This window comes from Amblyraja radiata, chromosome 21 (genome assembly GCF_010909765.2).
Source record: "Amblyraja radiata isolate CabotCenter1 chromosome 21, sAmbRad1.1.pri, whole genome shotgun sequence".
NCBI classification, from domain to species: Eukaryota; Metazoa; Chordata; class Chondrichthyes; order Rajiformes; family Rajidae; genus Amblyraja; species Amblyraja radiata.
The window spans coordinates 36,485,163-36,511,440 of NC_045976.1; the positions used below are offsets into that span (position 1 = coordinate 36,485,163).

Sequence of the window (26,278 nt, forward strand, 5' to 3'; positions counted from 1 at the left end):
GGTTAGTTTTGGTCGGTAAATACATTTTTCTACCAGATTGTGGCTGGGAAGGATTTTCTTTAATCCCTCAGATATTCGGTCCAATGCTTTCTATTTGGATTTCAATACAATCTACAAGTGGAATATTCATGTAGTGATATTCTTTACTGGGATTTCAGTGAAGCATAATGTTTGGTGTGCATTAAACTGTGGACTGCACAAAGCAGTAGATAATAGATTTAGTACATTCAAACAGGGATCTTGTTTGGAAGAACATTATGTGTTGCATAAATATTGAATTTACTACTGCTTATAAATCTGTCACACTTAATATCAGGAAGAGTCAATTTAATCAATGAGATTTGGAGCCCAAGAAGCCAAGTGTATAATCTTACACTGTAACGATGTTTTTAACTTTCGTTCACAGGAAGTTACTGTAGTAGTAGTTACTAACATCATAATCCTAAATTGTTCAAACGTTTCCAGGGAATTTTGGAGGATATTTAACAGACAACTTACTGCCCATATAGCCATGGCATAGAGACAGGTCCTTCAGCCAAACATGTTCATGTCGACCATTAATGTGGGTCTGGAGTCACAGAAAGGCAGGATTGAAAAAGGAAGACAAATGTTCTTCTCTACAGGGACATAAGCGAATTGAATAGTTTAAAAAAATAATTATTAAGATCGTCTGAAGAAGGGTCTCAACCCAAAACGTCATCTGTCCTTTCCCTCCACGATGCTGTCCGACCTGCTGTTCTGCCAGTAGTTTGTCTTTTGCCCAAAGCCAGCATCTATAGTTCCAATTTGGTAAAATAACGTTGCTCAATATTTAGTCCAAGTCATTCTTTGTGAACCTGTATCTACGACGATCCCACTGCTCAGTTGTCAGTGTCCAAACTAAAGGGCTACTTGAATACCATGTAAGTTAACACAGGTTCTGCAGACCACAAACTTTATGGTTAACGCTGGCAATAATTACCTATTAATGACCAAAGCCATGCACTGTTTACTTTGAGAGTGCACTTTCTTCATGCTTGAAGTTTGCACCATTTACAGCTGGTTAAGGAATTCTTCAAAAGCTTTCAAAATTAATTGGCACTTGTAGAATGTGACTCCTGGGTCTAAAGTACTTGTAAAACATCTGGCCATATCCTTTATTGTACTTCCCACTGTGAAGCACACTTTTGCCCAGCTGAGGAAAGGATTACTGTTCATGAAAAACACGTAAAGCCTGCTTGTTTCAGCCAGAGTTTGGTGAGAAGATGGGGCGAGTACTGGCTGTCCTGCGGTGATGAATGGATTCAATTTTTATGGTCATTCATAAGTTAATTTTGTCCATAACTTGGAAAATACACACAAAAGAATCCCCCCCATATGGTAACCATACTCCACGGCATTGTAATGAATGCCATCAAAAGCAATAAGACTGATAAGTAAGACCAATTACTAAAAGTGGAGAAAGAGAGAGGGAGAGGAAATTATTTCTGCCATTTGTAGGATCAGGCATTATACTTTGAATTTAATAATGTTATGAGGGCTCTTTTTATATAGGGGTGTCTTTAGGTCTGGTGTACAGAACCTCTATGTTTTTTCAGCTTGTGCATATGTGCACCAGAAATAAATCGTTCTATGCAACAATAACATCTGCATTTTTTTTTACACATATTTACCTGTTTAGTCTGAAGAAGAGTCTCGACACGAAACGTCACCTATTCATTCGCTCCATAGATGCTGCCTCACCCGCTGAGTCTCTCCAGCATTTTTATCTACCTTCTTGTTTAGTAATGTGTGTGCATCACAAAAGGATAGAAGTGTCTTCTCACCTTTTCATAGAAGCCAATCTATTCCCCAACATTATCCAATCATTGCACAGCCACATCTTAAGTGCTTTTTAGCATCATGACTGCCCTGAAAGGTAGTCTCGACAAATATTGGAACATGACGATTAAGTTGGACATCTTCTCATTGTATCTAAATTCGGTTTGTATATTTCAGCTATAGTAAAGAGAGAAAGTCCTGATGGTACCGAGTAGATCAAGTATCTTTTGAAGAGAGATAAACAGATTTAACATTTAAGGTCGAAGACCCTTCATGTTGACCTATAAAGTATTTTAAGATACCGAGAATGGAATTAATTGCCACAGAAGGCTGTAGAAACTAAATCAATAGATATTTTTAAGGCAGAGATAGATTCTTGATTAGTACGGGTGTCAGGCATTATGGGGAGTAGGCAGGAGAATGGGGTTAAGAAGGGAAGATAGATCAGCCATGATTAAATGGCAGAGTCGACGATGGGCCGAATGGCCTAATTATGTACCTATCATTTATGAACTTATGAGAGGGGGATGATTGAAGGGAACAAATGAAAGGGATGTGGTCAGGTGGAAACCAAGTGTGTTCAGATAATATAATTGCCTGTGGGATTGTTTTTTAATCATAGCTGGTCTGCCTGGAGGTTGTAAAGAGAGGGAGTTGAATGAGGGCAGAGACAAGGAAGAAACTGGAACCAATAATATAGTTTATATTTTCTTTATTGCTGCATCTAATTGGCGGCGCGACTCTCGTCTGCAGCGGCCTCTGCAGTCCGTCTGCGTTTTTATTATTTTATGTCTATGTTTTTATGTAGTTTTTGTTATTTTTTGTTGGGGTATGTGTGTGGGGGGGTGGGGGGGGTTGGGGGTAACTTTTAAATCTCTCCCTGCACGGGAGACCCGACCTTTTCTTTGTCGGGTCTCCGTTGTCGTTGGGGCTGCAACGAGGAGCGGCCTCCAACAGGAAAACCGGGGGCTCTGGTGCTGACTACTCACCTCACCGTCGCGGAGCTGGCCGAGTCCAGAGCGGGTGGAGCTGTGGTGGACGCTGCTGCGACCCGACCCCCGGAGATTCGGTGGCTGCAACTGCGGGTTTGGCGGGCGGTAACACCGGGAGCCCGCGGGTCCCTGGAGGGAGACCGCTTTTCGGGGCTTCCGCAGCGGCGACTTCTCCCGCCCGAGTTGCGGGGTTGATGAGCACCTGGAGCGGGGCCTTACAGCACCGCCCCGCGCGGCTTGGAATGGCCGCGGGAGTTTGCGAGCGCACGCCGGGGGCTCTAACATCAAGACCCGGTGTGCGACCTTGCATCACCCGGCGTGGTTTTAATGGCCACGGGACAATTCGCCATCGCCCGCCGGGGGCTTTGACTTTGACTCTGACATGGGGGGGGAGAGTGCAGTGGAGAGAAAAGTTTTTTTGGCCTTCCATCACAGCAATGTAATGGATGTTTATGTAAAATATGTTGTGTCTTGGGTCTATTTGTTTGTAATGTATGGCTGCAGAAACGGCATTTCGTTTGGACCTCAAGGGGTCCAAATGACAATAAATTGAATTGAATTGAATCTAATATGTCTGTGCTACAGCAAGTAAGAATTTCCTTGTTCGAGTTCATACCCATTGCAAATAACAAAGAAACACACTTGATTATCTTGAACCATGATGTAAATTTATTGCTGGAAATCTGAGTGAAAGGGAACATTAGAAATACTCAGCAATCCAGGTTGTGTCTGTGGATGGGGAAAAAACTGAATAAATTCTACAGGCCTTGTATCTCAACCGACAAAAAGAAGAAAGATTGGTGTTGTTGAATTCAGTCTTGAGCCTCAATGGTTGCGATTTGGATAAAGAGATGAGATGATGTTCCTCCAACTTACATTGGATATTGGAATGGTACAGGCCAAAAACAGATCAGAATGGGATGGAGAGTTAATGTGGAAGCTCAGTGCTCCATCGCAGGCAGAACCTGAATTCTGCATTCTGCAGAGTGATCACCCAAGCTGTGTTTGGATTCTGCAATTAGGGGGGGACTGCAAATTTGTACAGAATACTAAATTGGAAGTGCAAATTAATGCCTGCTTCGCCTGGAAAAACTGTTCAGGTCTCAGAACGATGGGAAAGTGTCAAGGTAAAACACAATTAGTCTGCCCACGATATTCGCCTGAGAAGCAGAGTGGTCGGTGGAGGTGGAAAAGAGAATCGCGGAGTTCCAGCGGGGTAGTCCCTTCGGGATGCTGAAAAGGGAGGAGAGGATAGGATGAGTTTGGTGATGAAATCTCGTTGACACCAGTGGAAAGTACGGATCATAATCTGTTGAATTTGCAGAGGCTGGTGTTATGGAAATGATAAAAAGGAACTCTATTTTACTCTGATGAGGAAGAGAGTGGGTGAGAGCAAAAGTGTGGGAAAGAGAGGAGATGCATTTGTGAGCCCTGGCAACTCTGGTAGAGGAGAAACCATGGTTAAAGAAAAAAAAAGACAATTCATAAGCTGTCCGTTCCATTCACCCATCTCTTCTGTCTCCATAATATCGGTTTTGATCGCAAAACTTTTCACAAATTAACTCTGTTTCTTTTACTTGTTATGCTGCCTGACCTGCAGTTTTATTTCCGATTGGTAGCATCTGATTATTTTGTTTTTTAGTTTGGCTAAACTTAACTCACCAGCTATTTTCAGCATCAGTCATTGGATCATTGTTTTGTGGCAGAAGTGAATCAGAATAATGGTGTAGCTTCAAAAGGCCAGGTCTGGAAAACACCATAGAGTACGATGGCACTGAAGCACACCCATATTAGTATCGGCTTATTCTTGTCACGTATATCAAGGTACAGTGAAAGGCTTTTGTTTGCTATCAGATCACACTATACATGTGTACCCTCAAGCCATACACAAGTACAACAAGGTAGTGCAAGGGGAAAAGGCATTGCATACATTTCTGGCATTTTTAGTGATGTCAGACAAAGACAGTGTGCCTTATGAAAAATAGCGAGTAAAATAAAGATGAATGTCAACATTTCCCCCTCCATACATTGTTCAAAGTAAGAATGTTGTTTAAAATGATTTTCAATTTCACGAGTATGGTGACAACACAATGAAGGTCATTATGGAGAGGACGAAATATAGGAGAGAATGAGAGGGAGAATAATAATGATACTTCCATTCATACTAGAATGTTGATTTGAATACGTTCCTGGCCCTGTACATCTACATTACAAATGAATGTTAGATCAAGGCTCAACACCACCCATCGAGGGCAACTTATGAATTTCAATAAATCCTGGTCTTGTCACTTTTTTTAAATTCTCCGATGCTTCAACTTGTTTACTGCAATGTATGATTTCCTTGTAGTCATGATGCACAGATGAAACACATTTGTTTTGCAGATGTTACTGCAGGCTTATGTCCATTCTATTTTCTACAATGAATACCAGTTACGGCCCAGTATACTATTCAAATACAAAGCAAAACTGCTATAAAATTACAGAAGGAAGATGTTAGTTTATAATTTTTTACGATAAGCAGCCTATCCTTCTAACTCTTCAAAACTGATTTCTGCTCATGTTGTTGTACAGTAAAGCATTCCTGCTTGATATTGTAATTTAGGAAAATTGCTTTGAGATATATTCAATGGGTAAATAATCGGATGGCAAATTACAAGATTTGCTGTGCTTTCACCATGTCTACGAAAATACAACAAATTATTTCCAAATTTGATTGGTTTGTTTCATGGTTTTAAAGTTTCGAACAAAACCTCACATTCCCAACAAAGTGCGACTCTCGGATCTTTTGAAAATTCTGCAACTGCTAATTAGTTTGGTCGTAGCAAGAATCAAGGAGATACAGAGTTAATGCAGGAAAATGGTGTTGGATACAAGATCAACCATGAAACTAGTGATTTATTACTCAAAGATCCAAATAACCGATATCAGCTTCAATTTCTTGTGGTGTTATGAATGGATGTGTTAGGATAGATTACACCTGTGCAACTCTGTCAACTAAGATTTAAGTGTCAATGCCGTCAAACCAAATGTTATTGTAATCTTGGATATAAAAAATAATACCGATATTGCCTTTGTTCAGGATTCCAAAAACATAATGTATGTCACATCGCTCTCTGCATTGAGTAAAAAATAAACTGTAGGAGCAACTCTGCAGGTCAGGCAGCATCCATGGAGGAAAATGAACAGTCAACTTTTTAGGTCTTGACCCTTCCTCTGGACCGAATTGAGAAATCCAGATCTGCTGAGTTCATCCACTAGTTTGTATTTTACTCAGATTCCAGCTTTGAAGTATTTTTGTGTCTCCATTTCTCCGCAATAAGACATTGCAATTTTTGGTTTTATATTGCTTTCCCAATGATTGTGGATTGTAATGCTTTTGTTTTCGAGCACATTTTCCTTCAGGGGTATATTGCGTCATTGACATGAAACTAGAAGTATCAGTTATAACCACAATAAAGCAAATGTTAGAAACGTGGTATAATTGCCATGCCGCTGTTGCAAATCGCATCTCTGTTTTCTAATATACCTCCTGAACGGATGATTACCATCTTCTGAAGGATACAATGTCTCTCCTGTTACTTGACCTATTTTTGGCTCGGCTCTCCCTCTCCTGCTCCAGAGATGCTGTCTGACCCGCTGAATTACTCCAGCTTTTTGTGTCTATCTTCAGGATTTATGCAATTGGTCTGGGGAACGAAGTCACAGCACATCATAGGATTTCTTGAACTTGAGCCCAATAAAACTGAAAAGATTTCAGATTTCTATTTTTATTTATAAAAAAAATAGTTGCTCACTGTTGGCTTCCAATTAGTCAAACTTGCCATCTAACCATAGCTTAATGCCGTGTAATTCAAACTCAACATTTTATAATTGACTCCTAATATGTTCTGCAGCTGGCCTCAGACACTTAAGACAACCGAACAATGGAAAATATACTCATCCAGAAAATAAAATAATTTAACAAATAAATATTACGTTGACAATCAGGATGATGGCGCGCACAGAATTTTTAAATCATTAGATGCAGAAACAAGGGAGTATGTTAGTTTACAGAAAAGGACATGAAGCACTAGAGTAACTCAGCGGGTGGGCAGCATCTCTGAAGAACATGGATAAGTTACATTTCAGGTTAGGTCCCATCGTCAAACTGAATCTTTGTTTGAAAAGGAAATACTGCATCTCTTGCCTCATGGAAGATAGAAGTATTAAACTTGATTTAGTTGATTTGCATTAGTAGATATATCCGAATGAACATTTATGGAAGTCTGAAGAAGGTTCCCGATATGAAACCTCATCGTCCATTTCCTCCACAGATGCTGCCTGACCAACTGAGTTTTTCCAGCACTTTGCATCTTGCTCAAGATTCCAACATCTGCAGTCTCTTGTGTCTCCATTTATGGAAGGTGCTTCCCTAACTACCTAAAGTGGGCTGTGCAATATACACACAGGAATTTACTTCATTATTTTCCAGGCGTGTTGTCAAGTCAAGTCAAGTCAAGTTTATTTGTCACATACACATACGAGATGTGCAGTGAAATGAAAGTGGCAATGCTCGTGGACTTTTGTGCAAAAGACAAACAACCAAACAACCAAACAAACTATAAACACAATCATAACACACATATTCTTTTACATAATAAATAATGGAAGGAAAAACGTTCAGTAGAGTTAGTCCCTGGTGAGATAGGCGTTTACAGTCCGAATGGCCTCTGGGAAGAAACTCCTTCTCAACCTCTCTGTTCTCACCGCATGGCAACGGAGGCGTTTGCCTGACCGTAGCAGGGGTGGAAGGGGTCTCTCATGATATTGTTGGCTCTGGAGTTGCACCTCCTGATGTATAGTTCCTGCAGGGCGCCAAGTGAAGTTCCCATAGAGCGTTCGGCCGAATGCACTACTCTCTGCAGAGCCTTCTTGTCCTTGGCAGAGCAATTCCCAAACCAGATGGTAATGTTCCCGGACAAGATGCTTTCCACCGCCGCTGCGTAGAAGCACTGGAGGATCCTCGGAGACACTCTGAATTTCCTCAATTGCCTGAGGTGGTAAAGGCGCTGCCTTGCCTTACTCACGAGTGCTGTGGCATGTGATGCCCATGTCATATCCTCGGAGATGTGGACTCCCAGATATTTAAAACAGTTCACCCTATCTACAGGATCCCCATTTATCCTCAATGGAGTGTACGTCCTCGGATGATGTGCCCTCCAAAAGTCCATGATCAGCTCCTTCGTTTTTTTGATGTTCGTGTTGTATTTATTTCAACTTTAATGTGTTTTAAAATCCATTTGGAATATGTTCCTGATGTGCACCTTTTATTCATTTCAGTGCTTCCCTGCCTTTTTGTGGCAGGAGTCAGGATCTTCATTCCCGGTTTTTTTCAGCTGACCCTGGTGGGGTTTTTTTCTGCCCGTGTATCTCTGCACATTTCTGCCAGGAAGCTGCACGTCTCAATTCCTATTAAATATTTAGTCTTCCTTTGCTATTCAGTTTGTTATTCCTTGTTTCTGACTTTTATTTCTGCACTGTTTGAACCTGGTTCAGCTTGGCTAAGGTTGCAGCCTCTTGTCAACAGTTCCTGTTAATTTAGTTTACTTTTTATTCCAGCTACCTTTGAACCACAAATGTTTTCACAAGGGCCCATGAGCCTGACACCCATGTCCTTTTAGGTGGCAAGGCCAAGGGCATACGAGATGGTGTTAAAGTAGAAGTTGGGTAGCTTTATTTCATGTTGTAGATGGAATATAGTGTGCTGGCAGCAAAGGGTGAATGTTTAGCTGGTTTTAGTCCTAGATGAGTAAGTGTCCTGTAGATGAAGAGAAAGTCTTGGGGTATCAGGATGTGAGGCAGATCCAGCCTCTGAATTACTTTTGTAATTTATTTGCTTATGTTGTTGGGCCACGACTTTCTGGTCAATGGTAACTTCCAAGGTGTTGATACTGGGGTCCAGGCAAGGGTCGGTAGTTAGGGACGAGAGGTGGAGATGGTCAGTGCTTGTGGGACTTTTTATCTGGGGCTGAGATTATTGAATGCAGCAACAATATCCTTCCTCGAATCAAAAACGAAATACTGACAGAGGCGACATTGTATCAAGTCTTCCTTTATGCTAATTCACAAAGCAGCTCTGCCTCAGGTTAGTTTTTCCAATTTTTTTCCAGATTTCTTCTCTCATTTGTAATGCAGATTGTTCTGATAAGTAATATGAAGATAATGAGGCTGTGATCAACAAAGTTCCCCATTCTTGCAATGGCACATGTCTTCAATATTCTCTGTTAATTATCTGGCACCACTGACGAGTTTGTGAATTCATTATTTTCTCTATCTGGACAATGTTAATTCTTTGAAAGTTGCAATTTTGAATAAGAATTTGCAAGTGGAATCTGCGAAGTATTGCAAATGTTGAAAATTATGGAATCATAACATTGGTACATCATAAGAGGCTGTTCGGCCAACCCAATCTCTGCTCTTAGTTTGCTGAACTATATATTTTGTTTTGCCCTCAATTCCCCAAGTTATTTTTCTTCAAATGACTATCCATTTTCATTTCAAAAGCTCAGATTGGCTGTTCACACCATTCCTGCAAGCAGAGTTATAGACCGTTATGACTATCTTCATAAACAAAATTCTCCACGATCCTTTGCCTATTACTTTGATTATATCCCCAGTCCTTGAATCATGTTCAAATTGTATAACTTCTTTCTGTTTAAACCCATCCTGACCACGTACTCCTTTATCAATCTGTCACTCATTCTTCTTCGCCCAAGAAACCCAGCTTCTTTAACTCAGCTGTTTGTTGAAATCTCTCTGTTCTTTCACATCTCTTTGGCACCTTCTTGAAGTCTTTCACCTTCTTGTTAAAGAGTACTAACCAGAATTTGTTTTGCACTTTGAAAATTCAACTTGCCAATTCTAATTTAACATTGTAACTTCAAACTATTAACACTGTCCTGTTAGAGTTGTGGTTTCCCTGGTTTTAATCCTTTATTCATGAAACACAGGGTCTCATATGTTTGATTAACAGCCTGTCACCATGACGCCACTTCCAAAAATGTAAGCACAGATGTACCCAGTTCCTTCCGTGTTGTACACCTGCTGGCAGTGTGCCACTTAGCTTGTGTTGTCTCTCGCCATCCATTTTGACAAGATGTATCACTTTGCACTCTGACAAAACAAGACAAAGGTGGAAAATACTGGGAAATCTCAGCAGGTCGGGTAATATCTGTGAAGTGAGAAGTATATTTTATTAGAAGTGGGGGACAAGGTGAAAGAAAAAACAGATATCGGGAGTGGAAAGTACAAAGAATGCCAGTCATCAGCTGGTAAGCAGGAGAGGTTCAATGATAGAACATGTGACAGTATAACAATGTAAATACAGTGTAGTTATCCATACTTCACAAAATTTAAACTTATTTCAGTCTCTTTTCCTGTGCATTTGGCTGAAGATAAATCAATTCGAATTTATTTGGGAATTTACTTTGATTGCTTACAGAGTGTAAACTTCACTGTTGGTTTCGGACCCTTCGAGAATTGGGATTTGTTATTTTTCAGTGCAGTGGCTCGTCAAGAGAAATGCGTAGAATAAAACTGATTGGAAACATGTTTGCTGTTTTAAATTAAATTGCTATAAACATAAAATTATTCCACATTTCACGGTTGTTACTTAATTTTGCGTAAATAATTGTTTATGTAACTAGAAATAATAATTAAGAAGAAGGCTGAAGATGAATTCAGAGGCAAAATTGAGGCAATTTTTATTCTTTCCAAGCAACCAGTTTCTGCATCTTATGTTAACTGAATTTTCTGAACTGGTTGACTGTACTGGCTCTATTAGATGCAGCCAATTGGATTGTATTTTGGTAACTGTTGAAATATGAATATAATAAAACACAAAACATCCCCATGTTCTGTTTTAAACCGTCAACTTTTGGAATCAGGGCACAATAGCTTTGGCCATCGTTTAAACTCCCTCCTATGAGAAGACTTTTGGGCGAGTCACTACTGTGAATGGCTTCAGACGTTCCCACAAATCTGATAGGAGGCTATTCCCAGGTTTGGTCTCAGCAATGATGTAGGCTCAACTGTCTTTTTCTCCCAAGGGTTGTGTGAGGTATATGTGGGGTATGTTCAGGAGGCAGTGTTCCCTTATGCGGGAAGCCCCTTTGGTCGCAGAGATCCTGGATTTGGACAGTGTTTCACGGGTGGTCTAGTTGAGTTGTTAGCATGCATTTTGCAGATAGGCACTATAACAGGTGCACCAATAGCAGAGGGAATTAATATTTTATCGCGGTGTGTGGAAGATCAATCATTTACTGGCATTTTTATTGGGCTACTTCCTTGCTAATTAACAGCCCAATGGAGCAACCCCTTAATGTTAACACAAGGAAATGCAGATCCTGGAATCACAAGCAAAACATTATGTGCTGGAGTAGCTCAGCATATCCCTGTTTTCCAGGGATGCTGCCTGACTCGCTGAGTTACTCCAGCACACCTGTCTTTTTTTTGCAAACCAATTTTGTGAACCAATCTGCAGTTCCTTCTGTCATCCTCTAATTTAAGTCGTTGTGTTGAGCTGCACCTAAACATATATCAAACACAAGATACAGAACCATGTGAAACTTAAGTTAGGCAGTTTTCCATTAAATGAAATAACAATTCTTGTGATACAAAACCTATTAGTCTTTGGCTTCAAAGCATTCAATAGTGAACATAAATAATGATTAACTGGGTTTATCTAAGTCGGCCTGTTGATCTCCTCCCTCCCACAAAGCTAATCAAACACGCTGACACCTTAAATGTTTCGGAAGACAAGAAATCAAAAGTAAATGAGGGAGATAATTTTACTTCATGTTTGTTCCATCATCTTCATCACAAAGGGTGTGTTGGGATTGTAGAAGACATTGCTTCAGAGCACTGTCAGGGTATCTGTATTCTGAGCAGCAGCTACTTCATAAAGGATTCATCAAAAGACTCAAGCTCTTGCCGAAGTCATTAACGTGCCTTGAAGGACGTTGAGAGCAAATGCAAAAGAATAATATGATCCTGGAAAAATTCTCCGTTGGTAGTGAATTTTTTTTTAAAGGAGAAATAATTGTTTTACAGTTGCTGAAGGATATAGTTAAATGTTTTGGGATATTTCTGTCAAAAATGCTGGCATTTGTCAGTATTGTCTGGGGAGGAGTTGCTATGCCTCCGACAATTAAATTTAAAAGCAACTAATCTAAATAAAGTCATCAGTGAGGTTGCCCAGATTAGGAGTTTTAAAAATAGCTTGTTGGTATTGCAATACTGAGCAATGTTATTCCTCCAGTTCTATCTCTCAAATTGAATTATGGACACTTGACTTAATGTTGCCGAGATATTCTTTACATCTGACAATACAACATAAAACATTTCTCATTCATAATTGCTTCTCTTGCTCTTATTTTCGGAGTATATATTGTCTGGCATTTGTCCCAGTGTAGCCAAACAACAATGAGTTAGTATCTGTCAGGCAACAGTGGAAGCCAGATCACCAGCCTAAAACTACCAGTAAAATCTTAACGTTATAAAAGAGCTAATTGTGTATGAAGGAATTGCAGATGCTGGTTTTCACCGAAGATAGACACAAAATGTTGGAGTAACTCAGCGGGCCAGGCAACATCTCTGGAGAAAAGGAACAGGTGACAATTCAGGTCGAGACCTTTAATCAGACTGAGGGTCAGGGAAGGGGAAAGAGCTAATTGCCTCATTGTCTGACGTTCTTTTTGGGGTAGTCAAGCTGATACTGAAAAATAGCCCAGATTAAAAGTATTGCACACAATTCTCATTGAATATTATAAATAAGCTTTGTGCCGTGCTGTAGTGACAATATCATAGAACACGGAACCGTACTGTACAGGAGCAGGCCCTTCAGCCCACAACGCTCATGCCGACCATGACCAGGTTAAACCAATCTCCCTGCCTGCATACGATGCAAATCCCTCCACTCCCAACATAACCATGTTCCGATAGCAAAGTGTAGGAAGGAACTGCAGATGCTGGTTTAAACCGAAGATAGACACAAAAAGTTGGAGTAACTCAGCGGGACAGGCAGCATCTCTGGAGAGAAGGAATTGGGTAACGTTTCGGGTCGAGAGTTTGAAGAAGGTTCTCGACCCGAAACAGTCACCCACTCCTTCTCTCCAGAAATGCTGTCTGTCCCGCTGAGTTACTCCAGCTTTTTGTGTCTATTTCTGATAGAAAAGCTTCGTAAACGCCACAACTGTATCTGCCTCAATCACCACCCGTGGCAACACATTCCAAATCCCCACTACAGCTGCTCCTCGGCCTACGATGGGGTTACGTTCCAATAAACCCATCGTAAATCGAAAATATTGCAAGTCGAAAACGCATTTAATACAATGCGACCGGAAGTGACGTGACAAGCACCATCGTAAAGTCTAAATAAGTCGAAGCATTGTAAATCGGAGAGCATCTGGACATTATTTTTAAAAACAAAAACTTGCCCCACACATCTCCTTTTAAACTTTACCCCTCTCAATTTTGTATACTTCTATCAGGTCTCCCCTTAGCCTCCCAACACTCTAAAGAAAACAATTCACGTTTGTCCAACCTTTCCTAAAAGCTAGTACCCTCTAATCCAGACAGCAATCTCATAAGCCTCTTCTGCATTCTCTCCAAACCCTTCACAGCCTTCCCGGGGCAACCATAACTGCACACAACACTCTTATAATGCAACCTCGCCAAAGTCCTATCAACCTACAATACAACCTCCTGACCCTTGTGCTCAATGCCCTGACTGATAAGCCATCAATACTATATTCCTTCTTTACCGCTCTATCTACTTGTATTGCCAGTTTCAGGGAGCTATGTACTTGAACCCCAATATCCCTACTAACACGAATATCATTTATTTGTGAAATTATAGTTGTCTGGTCTTTTGTCTTTCAGACCAAACAATTGAAAGAAAAGGAGGAAGAACTGCAGAGACTCAATGATTACTACAAGGAGCAAGTGACCAGACTGGAAAATAGGGTAAGGAATGGTTTTTTTTTAATTTCAAGAAAATTTGCTTTTATTTTCATTTAAAAAAATCACTCCTGATCAGACTAGATATATTTTATTACCCGTCACCACTTAACCATCATGGGATCATCTGATTAAATGATGAATAAATGTTTTCAAAAAGTAATGACTCAACTTTGTGTGCGTCCACCCCATTTGACCTTCCCATCTTTGGGTGAATGCTCAACTTCATATCTTCAAACTTGATGCAATTTCTCTTTCCACAGTGGTTACATTTCACACAAACAATGTTATTAACGCACTTCTAATCATGCTCTTATTTGCTGTTCCAGGAGAACTTTGTGTTCTTCATCCTCTTAAAATAGAAATTGTTCCATATAATATTAGCACGTAAACCACACATTGTCAAATTATATTTTGCGCACCATTTTAATCAAAAGAATTAACCCTTAAACACATTGTCCGTTTTAAGTGGTGAATAGAACCAATTGACATGGCTTATTTTTCTTGTTCTGCTATGATGGTTCTGAAGAAGGGTCTCGACCCGAAACGTCACCCACTCCTTCTCTCCGGAGATGCTGCCTGTCCCGCTGAGTTACTCCAGCTTTTTGTGTCCATCTTCAGATTCTGTGAAGCTGTTTTGCCATGTTTCAAGGTGCATAATGTGAGTGCACCTTGAAACATGTTAGCAGTTCAGGGACTAATATTTAGACTGCAACTTCAAGGACGATACATTATTTTGTTGCCTAATAGGCCAACACATCTATTTACCTTTTGAAGAAGCATTTTATGATTTCAAGAAGCTAAACAATATTTCTGTCAAACATACTAGTGATTTCCTTTCTCCAGACACTAATAGGGTGATGCTTCACTGTTGTTTGGAAGCATTAGGCACAAATATCTCAAAATGTTTAACAGCTACTTGTTAAATGTGGTAGACTGCAGTCACCTCTTAACTTTGTTCTTAAATATAATATTATTGGTTCCCTTACTCCTACAGGTGATTGATAAATATAACAAAATATTGGGCATTGTCTATTAGATCAAGGAGTTCCCATTTTCTACATGGCCATGATCAGAAAGAATCAAATTATATACTTTGAAGAAGGGTTTCGGCCCGAAACGTTGCCTATTTCCTTTGCTCCATAGATGCTGCTGCACCCGCTGAGTTTCTCCAGCATTTTTGTGTGCCATCAAATTATATATTTTGACTTAGGATGCTTTTCTGAATTGATGGTTTTGACTGCTTTATTTATTTCAACATCCTTAACTTCCACAGATGCAGGGATGTTTAATCGTGACTATAATCCATTGTAAATGCACCTTCCAGGAAGGAGACAATGAATTTCCATCGATAATAAAAAGAATACTACATGCTTTGAGGGACTGGGTGGAAACTGGCCTGAAACCGTTTGACAGATCCTGAGACCACATTTAAGATTGGGTGTTTTAAAGAATTAACTTAACATCATCACTCTATCACAGTTTTTAGTTTAGTTTAGAGATACAGCACAGAAACAGGCCCTTCGGCCCACCGGGTCTGCGCCGACCAGCGATCCCCGCACATTAACACCATCCTACACCCACTAGGGACAATTTTAACATTTACCGAGCCAATTAACCTACAAACCTGCACGTCTTTGGAGTGAGGTATCTCAGAGAAAACCCACGCAGGTCACGTGGAGAACGTACGAACTCCGTTCAGACAGAACCCGTAGTCGGGATCAAACCCGGGTCCCCGGCGCTGTAAGGCAGCAACTCCACCGCTGCGCCACCGTGACCACCACAGTAACAGTGAGCCAATTCCACACATCCACTTACAAAACCCACATTTGTACAAACCCCAAGGAACTTCCTTACAGCAGTCTTTCCAGCCCTTATCAGAGAATCCTGGAAGTAAATCTCATCGCGTTATAGGGCTGGATAAGGCCAATTCCACGGAGATACTAAAAAATGTTGACAACCAGCTAAACTTCCCGACTTCCCTGCTTTCAAATTTGTCAACAAATTCTATTCAACTTTACCATCTCATAAATGTTAACAATGACAATTTTTGGCTAATAGCAAAACGTTAATCTTCAAAACAATTTACAAATATAAATAAATCACCCAATAACTACCTTTGTCCCTTATTCCTCTCCATTAAGTTTAATGGTTGTTGTTCCTGCTACAAATTCTGAAGAGATTGAAGCGCAGGAGAATTACATTAAGTGTGTCTCTGCCAAGGGTTTCCATGAACAAATTTGAGTGGATATGCTCAGATGGCAGTGATACCTTGTCTATTATGAAATAAACACTATGGTGTTCGGCATTAAAATTAACCTGAAGTTGTGCTTGCTTGTAACTGAAGGCCAGCAATGCTTAAACTACAAGGTGCAACTGTAATTTGTGTTGTGTGTAAATTCACAATTATACTAACAATAATGAATCCCTATTAAGAAAAACAAAAACATTTTGAGCACGTTGTTGCATCCCAAAGCTCTTCACAAATGTTGCGTGTCTTAAATCATGTGAGCACAGGAAGGAAAACAATACACGTGACAATTCACAATTCGTTTTTTGCCAAGGATTGCAAGCTGCTCTCTTGCACACTCAATGAGATTCAACTACAATAATTAGTTTAAATACTGAAGTGCTATCCAGCTGATACATGGACACCCAGTCACATCCCACTGCTTATGATCAATAATCTGGAACGTGAAAGTTCTCAGCAAATATTTTTACTTTGGCAAAGCTGGCTTGTGGAACAGCATTAATGCTGTTTACATTTACAGGACCAACTTTGTGTTTGGAAGATTAGAGCATTCTGTCCGAAAAAATATGTAAATCTGTTACATTGATCCTTTAGATTGTGCTCAAAGGACGAAGCTGTTGTCCTCTCCAATCCAGCATGTGCACTAGTGTCATAGATCAGTCACTGCAATAAAAGAAGCAATTTAATCATCTCCACTTGTACTGCTTAAAACCAAATGACAGAACAAAGATCTGAAAACCTTATTTCTGGCAAAGCAGGAGAGGAGTTGTTGATTTTGCTGTTAGGGTCCATGGTCACTAGAAAGAAAATCAATCCATGTTTCTCAACCCAGGTTTCTACTCCTGATTGTTATCCAACGATACATGTGATAACTGAATATGAGGCTAAATTATGGCAGTATTACTATAGGACATGACTGAAATGCCAAAACTGTCTAAGCACCGTTGTGAAACATGGCAACCTCAGTGAGGAAATACACCGTTCCTCTTACGTAGCTTGAGTCACAGCCTTCATAACAGTAATAAAAGATAAAAGAATGAAATATTTTGCATTGCATAATTGAACCAGACCTTACGATCTACTGTATCCGTTGTTCAAGATGTGGACTCTTATACATCAACGAGACCAAATGCAGACTGGGCGATCATTTCGCGGAACACCTTCGCTCAACCCGCCTGAACCAACCTGATCTCCCAGTTGCTGGACAATAGGCAATAGGTGCCGGAATAGGCCATTCGGTCCCTTCGAGCCAGCACCACCATTCACTGTGACCATGGCTGATCAGTACCCCGATCAGCACCCCGACCCTACCTTCTCCCCATATCGCTTGACTCCCCTATCCTTAAGAGCTCTATCCAACTCTCTCTTGAAAGCATCCAGAGAATTGGTGGTATGAATATTGATTTCTCTCACTTCAGGTAGCCCTGGCATTCCCTCTCTCTATCCCTCCCCCAGCCACTTTTCATTTTTACCCTACAAAACGGCTTACAATGGTTACTTTTCGTTACTTTTTTGCTTATCTTTCATTCATTGTTCTTAATCTCTCCACATCACCGTCTATATCTCTCATTTCCCTTATCCTTAACCAGTCTGAAGAAAGGTCTCGACCCGAAACGTCACCCATTCCTTCTCTCCAGAGATGCTGCCTGTCCCACTGAATTCCTCAAGCATTTTGTGTCTATCTGCCATTTAATATGTTGATGGGTGATCTATGCTGGACACAGCTCCTCTTCAGTGCCATTTCTCCACACCCCTCTATTCTTCAATTATCAGATATATACCCACCTTAAATACTTCTAATGATCCAGCTTCCACCATCTACTGGGGGAAAGAATTCCAGAGATTCACCACTCAGTGAAGAAGAAATGTCTCTGTTTTAAATGACCAGTTATGTCCCCTTCCTTGAGACTCTCCGTGAAAGTATCCCAGCATCTACCCTGTCAAGTCCCCTGAGGATCTAAGATGTTTGAGTAAGGTCACCCTTTGTTCTTTTAAACTCCAAATGCAGACCAAACTATTTGGTTTCTCTTAGTGGAATAAACCTCTCATTCTGGAATTTGCCCAGTGAATATATCCTTTGTGATTGCTCCAATGTTATTGTATCACTTTTGGTAAGGGGACCAATACTGTCCACAGCATTCCAGATGAAAACTCACCATCACCCTGTACAATTGCAACAAAACCTCCCTATTTTTTAAACTCCTACCCATTGGTAATGTTGATCAAAATGCTGTTTGCCTTTTAACTACTTGTTGAACCTGCCCATGATTTTCAGCGATTTTAATCATGCACTCGAGCATCAAAATCTTTCTGCACCTCACTGACTTCCATTCTCTCTCTTTCTAGATAATAATTTTCCTTGTAATTTACAATTCCTCACGTTAACCATTTGCCAACCTTTTCCCCATTCACTCAAACTATGTAGATCCCGTTGCAGAATCACAGTATCCATATCACAACATATCCTTCCACCTACTTTAATTTCATCTGCAAATTTTGAAAACTTGCGTACCGATTCTTCCTCCAGATCATTAATGTACATAGTGAACATAGAACAGCACAGCACAGGAACAATGCAGACCAAGAGCTGCTCTCTTTGCTATTCCACTAATTACCTCCTTGCAGTCGTAAAATGATCCACTTATTTCAACTTTCTGTTTTCAACAGTCAATTTTCAATCCAGTCTAACACACTTCCTTTGATATCATGGGCTTTTAATTTGTACACATTGTGTTGCACTTTGTCAAATACCTTTTGGAAATCTAAATACACTACGTCAATGGGATCCCCACTATCAACATAATTTGTACAAATTTGAGGAATGCAATTTATCTTTCATAAAACCATGTTGACTAAGTTTCATTATATTCAGCCTTCTTAAATTGTTAATTGTTAAGAAAGGTATTTGATTTTGAAAATCCAGATTTCAGACACCTGCAATTTTTTGATTTTCATTCACTGTTCCTGGTGTTGTAAAAAATTCATTTCCAGTCTGGAAAATAGCCTTCAGCGCACAGGCCCTCCGCAATGTACCAGTTTTCCCCTTCTTTCTTCTAGCTGTTTGGTAGACTTCTATATCAGAATAGGGTTTCAACTGTTGCATGTCCTGCTCTTTGGAATTTCTTGCTAAATTCATTTTTGCCTGCTCCTCTCTGCACTTCTTAAAATTCCCTTTTAAAAATCCTTCCCCATGTCATTTAAAAAATCTTCCCGGCTACCTTCATTCCTGTATACTCTCTTCTCCTGTGAGGAGCTCTGAGACAATTATGATAAAAAATATTTTTTTATTGACATATGGACATGTTGTTCTGCCCTATTTTAATCAGAGTGTTGATAATATTTAACAAAATTACTTCTAAATCCTTGACATTATTCCTGAGGGTTGTTTTTTAACCTGACAACATCTTAGAGAGGAGATAAATTGCTGAAGAATGTTTTGAACCAGTAGGAGGTAAAAACCTATGGCTTTGATTGATTAGTTTTATAATCTGTGATTTATGTAATCTGTGATTTATGTGAAGTATTCTATCAGTTTTAGAACATGAGGTGTACTACTGTGCAGTTCATCATTGATAAGCAAAATGGTCTTTCTGTACGTACATTTTGTATTCTAATCCACCAGCAGCCACATATCAGAACATTAGTTGACAGTTTACGTAAATCAGTCCTGTTGCTAACTAATGTGCGACAAATGTACAAATCAAAAAGCCTAATATTTCAATCCAACTTGAAGTAAGTTCAATACAAAAATGGTTTACATAGGTCCATTATGTAACTCATGCTAGGAAACAAATCCGTCAATGAAAAAGCAGCAAAGACATATTGTCATCTCACTAAATAGTGCCAAACTCTTCAGTCTTTCTGACCACCAAACAAGATGAAGTTTGAAATTAGTGATAAGGTAGTGGCAACGTGTTAAGCAAAAAAGGTGGATTTTTAAAAATAATTTGAGCACTCCAATTGCCCATCTGGTTCAAATGTTGTCCAATGCAGGATAACATTCTTAAGTGTCACTAGCTTTGTTCCGGTAGGTACATGAGAACAGAGTTTCATTCTAATGGCGCATATCTAAACATGTGTTCTAGACAGAAAATAAAGTCTCTTATTGAGGGAGTTCTGTTTTGTGGGCTGCAGTCTTTTGGAGATATGATAAACTTAAAGCAATGTTTATTTGTCAAGTTGTTTGCAGATCATCTACAGCACTATACAAGACAGAGCAGGGACTTGTAAAATCCAGGCCATTATTCGGCCTTTGGCCAACACCATTGACACAGATTAGCTGGTCACCTTGCTCACTGATGTTTATGGAAACTAATGTGTGCAAATTTTCTGTACCTTATCTTATAACAACTGCAAATGCATTTGCAATCCACTTAATAGATCGCAATGAGATTTGATATACTCGTAGGAGGCGAAAGACACCATCTAACTTTACTTTCTCCAGGGACTACATATAAAAAGCTAATGTACATCTAAATTGCGTTAATGTCTAGGGTGCTGATATAGGTTGAATTCCAGATGTTTCCATAAAAGCTGGTTTTAAAACTCATTTTCAAGCCTGCCTGTTCACAGGATGAAATAAGCAATTAAAAATATAAACAGAACTACATTTGAGGTGATCTACAAACTCACCTTGTACTGTTCAACTCATTATCATTACTTTGTGGAACTTGTCCTTTCATGTAAGGAAAGGACAATCGACTAGTCATCTTGCTGTGGTTGAATTCTACTCCTGTTATATTTATCTGTTCAAAATTCTAGCTTGGTTCAAAACTAGCAATGGTTTTCCATTTTTTCTATCGTAATGACTCCGGAACACCAAGAATAATGGTGTATATAATTCAATTAATTTTTGTTCATATTAAACACATTAGCCTGGTTCATTAGTTTATGGGAGAAGGTTTATGTTATTGAGACTGGCTTACAAGGCCATTTTTTAACATGTCAATTCTTTATAATTTTTATAATATATTTAGATCATTAAAAACATCATAATCTTTCATTGTCTGTGAACATCATGGCTCTTGCTTTGACTGGAAACATTGATTAACTGTGTCTATTCTCATCCATATTGCAGATTACAGCATTAAACCGGCTCAATCTTTTTCAGCTGCCGACCCAACAAATATCTTGCATGTTCTTGCATTCATAAAACCAAGCATCAATTTGTGCAATGTAAATTCTGCACAGATTGTCATCAAAGACTTCAATCTGTAATTCAGATAGATCAATTTTTATAGCAATTGCAGACAGCAAGCAGCACAATGCTGCAGAGGATCATTTATAAGACTGAAACACAAAACTAAACCTTTTCCATTCTAATTGTGAGAACCCGTAGGCCAAAATGAATATTTTTTTCCCCCAGACTAAATTATTGAATACTTTAATAGCACTGCCTAAAATGTCAATTTAGTTGAGTGTGCACATGCCATTATTTTGGGGAACATGGGAGATGGTGGGCTGGAGTACATGAACAAGTATTGAAAATCATAAAAGACTGAACTTTATTCAATCTTATCTAGTCTCACTAGGAATGCAGTTCTGATCAAGAGCTTGTTAAATAATCATGAATTGCCTTAGGGAACATGAAGCTGATGATGAGATACAGACTACGATTTAAAAGTGCAGAATAAAATGTCCTGGAGTTCTTAAATTGGACTTTACTCAAAGTACGTTAAAGCAGTGCTATTGATCAGACTGAAGAAAGGTCCCGATCCCAAATGTCACCTATCCATATTTTCCAGAGATGCTGCCTGACCCACTGAATTATTCCAGCACTTCATATCTTTTTTTGTCAACCAACATCTTCAGTTCCTTATTTCTCCCAACCTCCTTTATTTGGTACTGGTGTCTTCAGATTGCTACAAATCCCTATTTGTAATGACAGGGAGGTAAGAAGCACAGCAATTTCAGAAGGAGAATTCTCAATCAAATGGCTGCCTTTAGGAAAGAGGTGGTTCAGAAATGATTGAAGAACATTTCCATATGTAGCAAAGATCAAATAAGCGATGGATGGCAACAGGGTGGAAAGGTAAAGCAAAAAAAAAAAGCCGCAAATGACTGGGTTGTAAATACCAGAATGCACAAGGATGATTAGAAATGAATTTGAAGGGAAATGAAAATTAAAGTAGGGGAGACAAAGAGTGTATGAGAAACCATAGAAACATAGAAAATAGGTGCAGGAGTAGGCCATAGAAAATAGGTGCAGGAGTAGGCCATTCGGCCCATCGAGCCTGCACCGCCAGTCAATATGATCATGGCTGATCATCCAACTCAGTATCCTGTACCTGCCTTCACTTCATACCCCCTGATCCCTTTAGCCACAAGGGCCACATCTAACTCCCTCTTAAATATAGCCAATGAACTGGCATTAGATTATCTTTAAACATAAATGGGAATCCAAAAGTATTCTTGAAACATAAGAATAATGAAAAATGACATGGGGCCCATTCAGGACAAAAGTGCCAACTTGCAAATGGATGCCAGGGGTACTGTTAAGGCACTTTACATCTGTCTCTGCCTTGGAAGACGGTGTTTTCAAAATAATAGTGAAAGAGGAGATAGTTGATATGTGAGGTACAAATTATATACGGTAATTATAAATACATATAAATTGATAGCATGAATATATATTGGAAATATTGGCTGCAGTTAAAATAATTATGTAATGAGGACTACATGTGATACATTGTGAGATTTTGAGGGAAGCACTGGAGAAAAGACATGGACCACTGATCATAATCTTTCAATGGGCTTCAGATCCCAAGGTCATGCCACAGGATGGACAGCAACACACTTGTCTGCTTTGTTCAATAAAGGGGGTGAAAATGTCCAGAAACTACAGGTCTGTCATCTCGGACTTGGTAGTGGAGTGGCATTGATCCAAACAGGACTAACAGTCACAGGGACTGCAAGCCAGGACAAATTTATTAAGGACAAGAATGGACACGAGGAACTGCAGATTCTGGTATCTTGAACGAGTCACACAAAGTGTCATAGAGTGATACAGTGTGGAAACAAGCCCTTCGACCCAACATGTCCCAGCTACACTAGTCCCACCTGCCTGCGCATGGTCCATATCCCTCCAAACCCGTCCTATCCATATACCTGTCTGGCAGTTTCTTAAATGTTAGGATAGTCCCAGCCTTAACTACCTCCTCTGGCAGCTTGTTCCATACACCCACCACCCTTTGTGTGAGAAAGTGCTGGAGTAACTCGGCAGTCAAGCTTCATTTTCTGGAAAACATGGATAGGTGACATTTCGGTTGGGATCCTTCTCCAGACTGATTGTCGTGGGGGGAGAAAGCTGGAAGAGAGGCGGGGACGGGACAAAGCATGGCATGTGGTAGATGGATAGAGGTGAGGGGGTTGATTGGCAGATAGGTGGACAAAGGGTAAAGATGAAAAGGCGAGAAATGACTTGGATAAAAGACATTAATTGTAAGGCCAGAGGAAGGGAAATAGGTCAGAGAGAATGGGGGAAGGGGAAAGGCGGACAGGATAGTGGAAGAAATGTGTGTGCATCCAGATGGGGCACATGGAAGGGTTTGCTGGTTAGTTACCTAAAATGGAGAATTCAGTAACACTACCTAAGCAGAATATGCAGTATTGTTCCTCCACTTTGCATGTGGCCTCACTCTGGCAAAGGAAGAGGCCCAGGACAGAAAGGTATGTATAGGAATGGGAAGGGGAGTTAAAATGGTTAGCAACCAGGGAAATCCAACAGGCTTTGGTGGACCGAGCAAAACAGATGCCTAGTGTACGCTTGGTCACACTGATGTAAACGGGGCCACATCGGGAGAACCGAATGCAGTAGATAAGGTCAAATTGTGTTTAACAAATCTCTTAGAATTTTTTGATGGGGGTAATGCAGTTGGTGGTATAACTGGATTTACAGAAGGCTTCTAATCACTGTGTGCCGTGTTGGTAACTCCGCAATGGGGATGATATCATTAAGTTGGAAAGGGTGCATAAGAGATTCACCAGGATGTTACCTTGGCATGTGAGCTTGAGTTCTAGGGAGAGGTTGGATGGGCTGAGACTTTTTTCTTTGGAGGGTAGGAGAATGAGGGGTGTCTTTATTGAGGTGTACATAGTCATGAAGGGCATAGATAGAAAGAGCGCTTACAATCTTTTAACAGGGCCGAGGATTTTAAAACAAGAGGGCATAGGCTTGCGTTAAGATGGGAGAGATTTAAGAGCAACCTTAGGCAACCTTTTCATTTAGAGGGTAGCCCGTAGCGGGATTGAGCTGCCAGAGGAAGCTATTGAAGCTAAGATATATGCATAGGAAGGTTTAGAGTGCTGTGGGCCAAATGGGAAATGGGACTAGCTCGGTTTGTCAACTTGATGGGCCAGAGAACTTATTCCCGTGCTGTATAGGTCTGTGACTCTTAACAGCGAAGTTGAGGCACAAGGCATGTGAAATTGACTAAGTAACAGACAACAAAGAAAGTGACAGATTGCAAATATGTGATATGAATGAGCTGGCGGAGTAGACATACTTGTGGCAGATAGAATTTAATTTGAAGATATTTAGAAAGGGTGAAGAAAGGTAATAAAGAATTAAGGGTATTGTTCTAAAAGAAATGCAGGATTACACTGACCTGGGGAAATGGATGTACAAATCAATGGAAGAGGCAGCATAGATTGAGAAAACAGCTAATAAGGCATGCACGATTTAGCACTTTATCAATCGATGCATGTGTAAACAGGGAAGTTATGCTGAATCTTATATAACCACTGATCCAACCTCAATTGGAGTTTTGTGCTCAATTCTGGTCATCCCTTCGTAGGAAGGAAATAACGGCCTCGGGAGGGTCCAGAAAAGATTTACAAGCCTGGTTCTTGAGATAAGGGACGGAAGTTACAAGGATCAATTAGAGCGACTGTGACAGAGAAGAAAAGCCTGAGGGGAGATTTGCAATAAGTATATAAAATATGAAGGGCTTAGGACAGAATGGATAGCGGGAAGCTGTTCCCTTTGGTGGAGGGATTGAGGACGAAGTCATAGGTTTAAAGGGGAAGAGAATTAAGAGTGACACGATTAATTTTTTTTATGCAGCGTAGTTGAAATGTGAATGCGTTGCCTATGGTGGATAAGGTGGCATTGTGGCATTCACAGGAAAATTGGATAAAAATGAGGCGAGCAATTTATAACGTTTTGTTTTCTGTGGCAATGGACAAGGACGTATGCTTAGATTTACTGACTGGGAGCCAGGGTGGACTTTAGACTTTTGAAATACAGCGCGGAAAGAGGCCCTTCGGCCCACCCAGTCCGCACCAACCAGCGATCACCCAGTACCCGAGCACTAACCTACACAATAAGGGCAATATTTTAACAATTTTACATGTCAATTAAACTACAAACCTGGACATCTTTGTAGAATGTGGGAGGGAGCCGGAGTACCCGGAGAAAACCCACACGGTCACTGGGAGAACGTACGAACTCCGTACAGACAGTGGCCATAGTCATAATCAAACCTGGGTATCTGGCGCTGTAAGGCAGCAACTCTACCACCGTGCTGCCCCTTGATGAACTGAATGGCCTTTTGCTGTGGTGTAACCATTCTATTATTCTGTGATTCAAATTGTTGGTTTATTTTAGGTGAAGGGCAACACTGGGTCAGAGGTATGCTGTCTAAGGTTAAACTGTTTCCATATGTGCCAAAAAAAGTACTTTAAACTGCAGAAGTTTGACATGGACTGTAAATGCACGGATCTTGGAAATGTGAAATAAAAACAAAATATAGGAGATACGCAGTGGGCCGGGTAACCTCTGTGGAAAGAGGAAACAGAGTTTGTTTTTAAGAAGGCTCAAGAGACTCCAGGTACTGGAATCTGGAGCAAAAAATATGCTGCTGGAGGCACTTAGTGGGTCAAGCAGCATCACCCACTGAGTTCCTCCAGCAGTTTATTTTTTTGCTCCAGAGTTCACATTTATGTTTGCTGATCTTTCATTGGAGCAGAAAAGAGAGAAACCAAATGTTTTATGTTACAAGGAAGAGGATGGGATGGAGAGAAACATAGAAACATAGAAAATAGGTGCAGGAGTAGGCCATTCGGCCCTTCGAGCCTGCACCGCCATTCAATATGATCATGGCTGATCATCCAACTCAGTATCCTGTACCTGCCTTCTCTCCATACCCCCTGATACATTTAGCCACAAGGGCCACATTTAACTCCCTCTTAAATATAGCCAATGAACTGGCCTCAACTACCTTCTGTGGCAGAGAAT

The 26,278-nt window shown here is 40.2% G+C and overlaps 1 protein-coding gene across 1 annotated transcript in view; it reads left to right on the forward strand.

The window, feature by feature from the left end:
- Nucleotides 1-26,278, forward strand: part of chchd3 (coiled-coil-helix-coiled-coil-helix domain containing 3) — a 224,566-nt gene that overhangs the window by 134,985 nt on the left and 63,303 nt on the right. Inside the window, exon 5 of the mRNA XM_033040094.1 lies at nt 13,713-13,796. Within this exon, the coding sequence (XP_032895985.1) occupies nt 13,713-13,796 (84 nt within the window). The remainder of the gene's footprint in view (nt 1-13,712; nt 13,797-26,278) is intronic.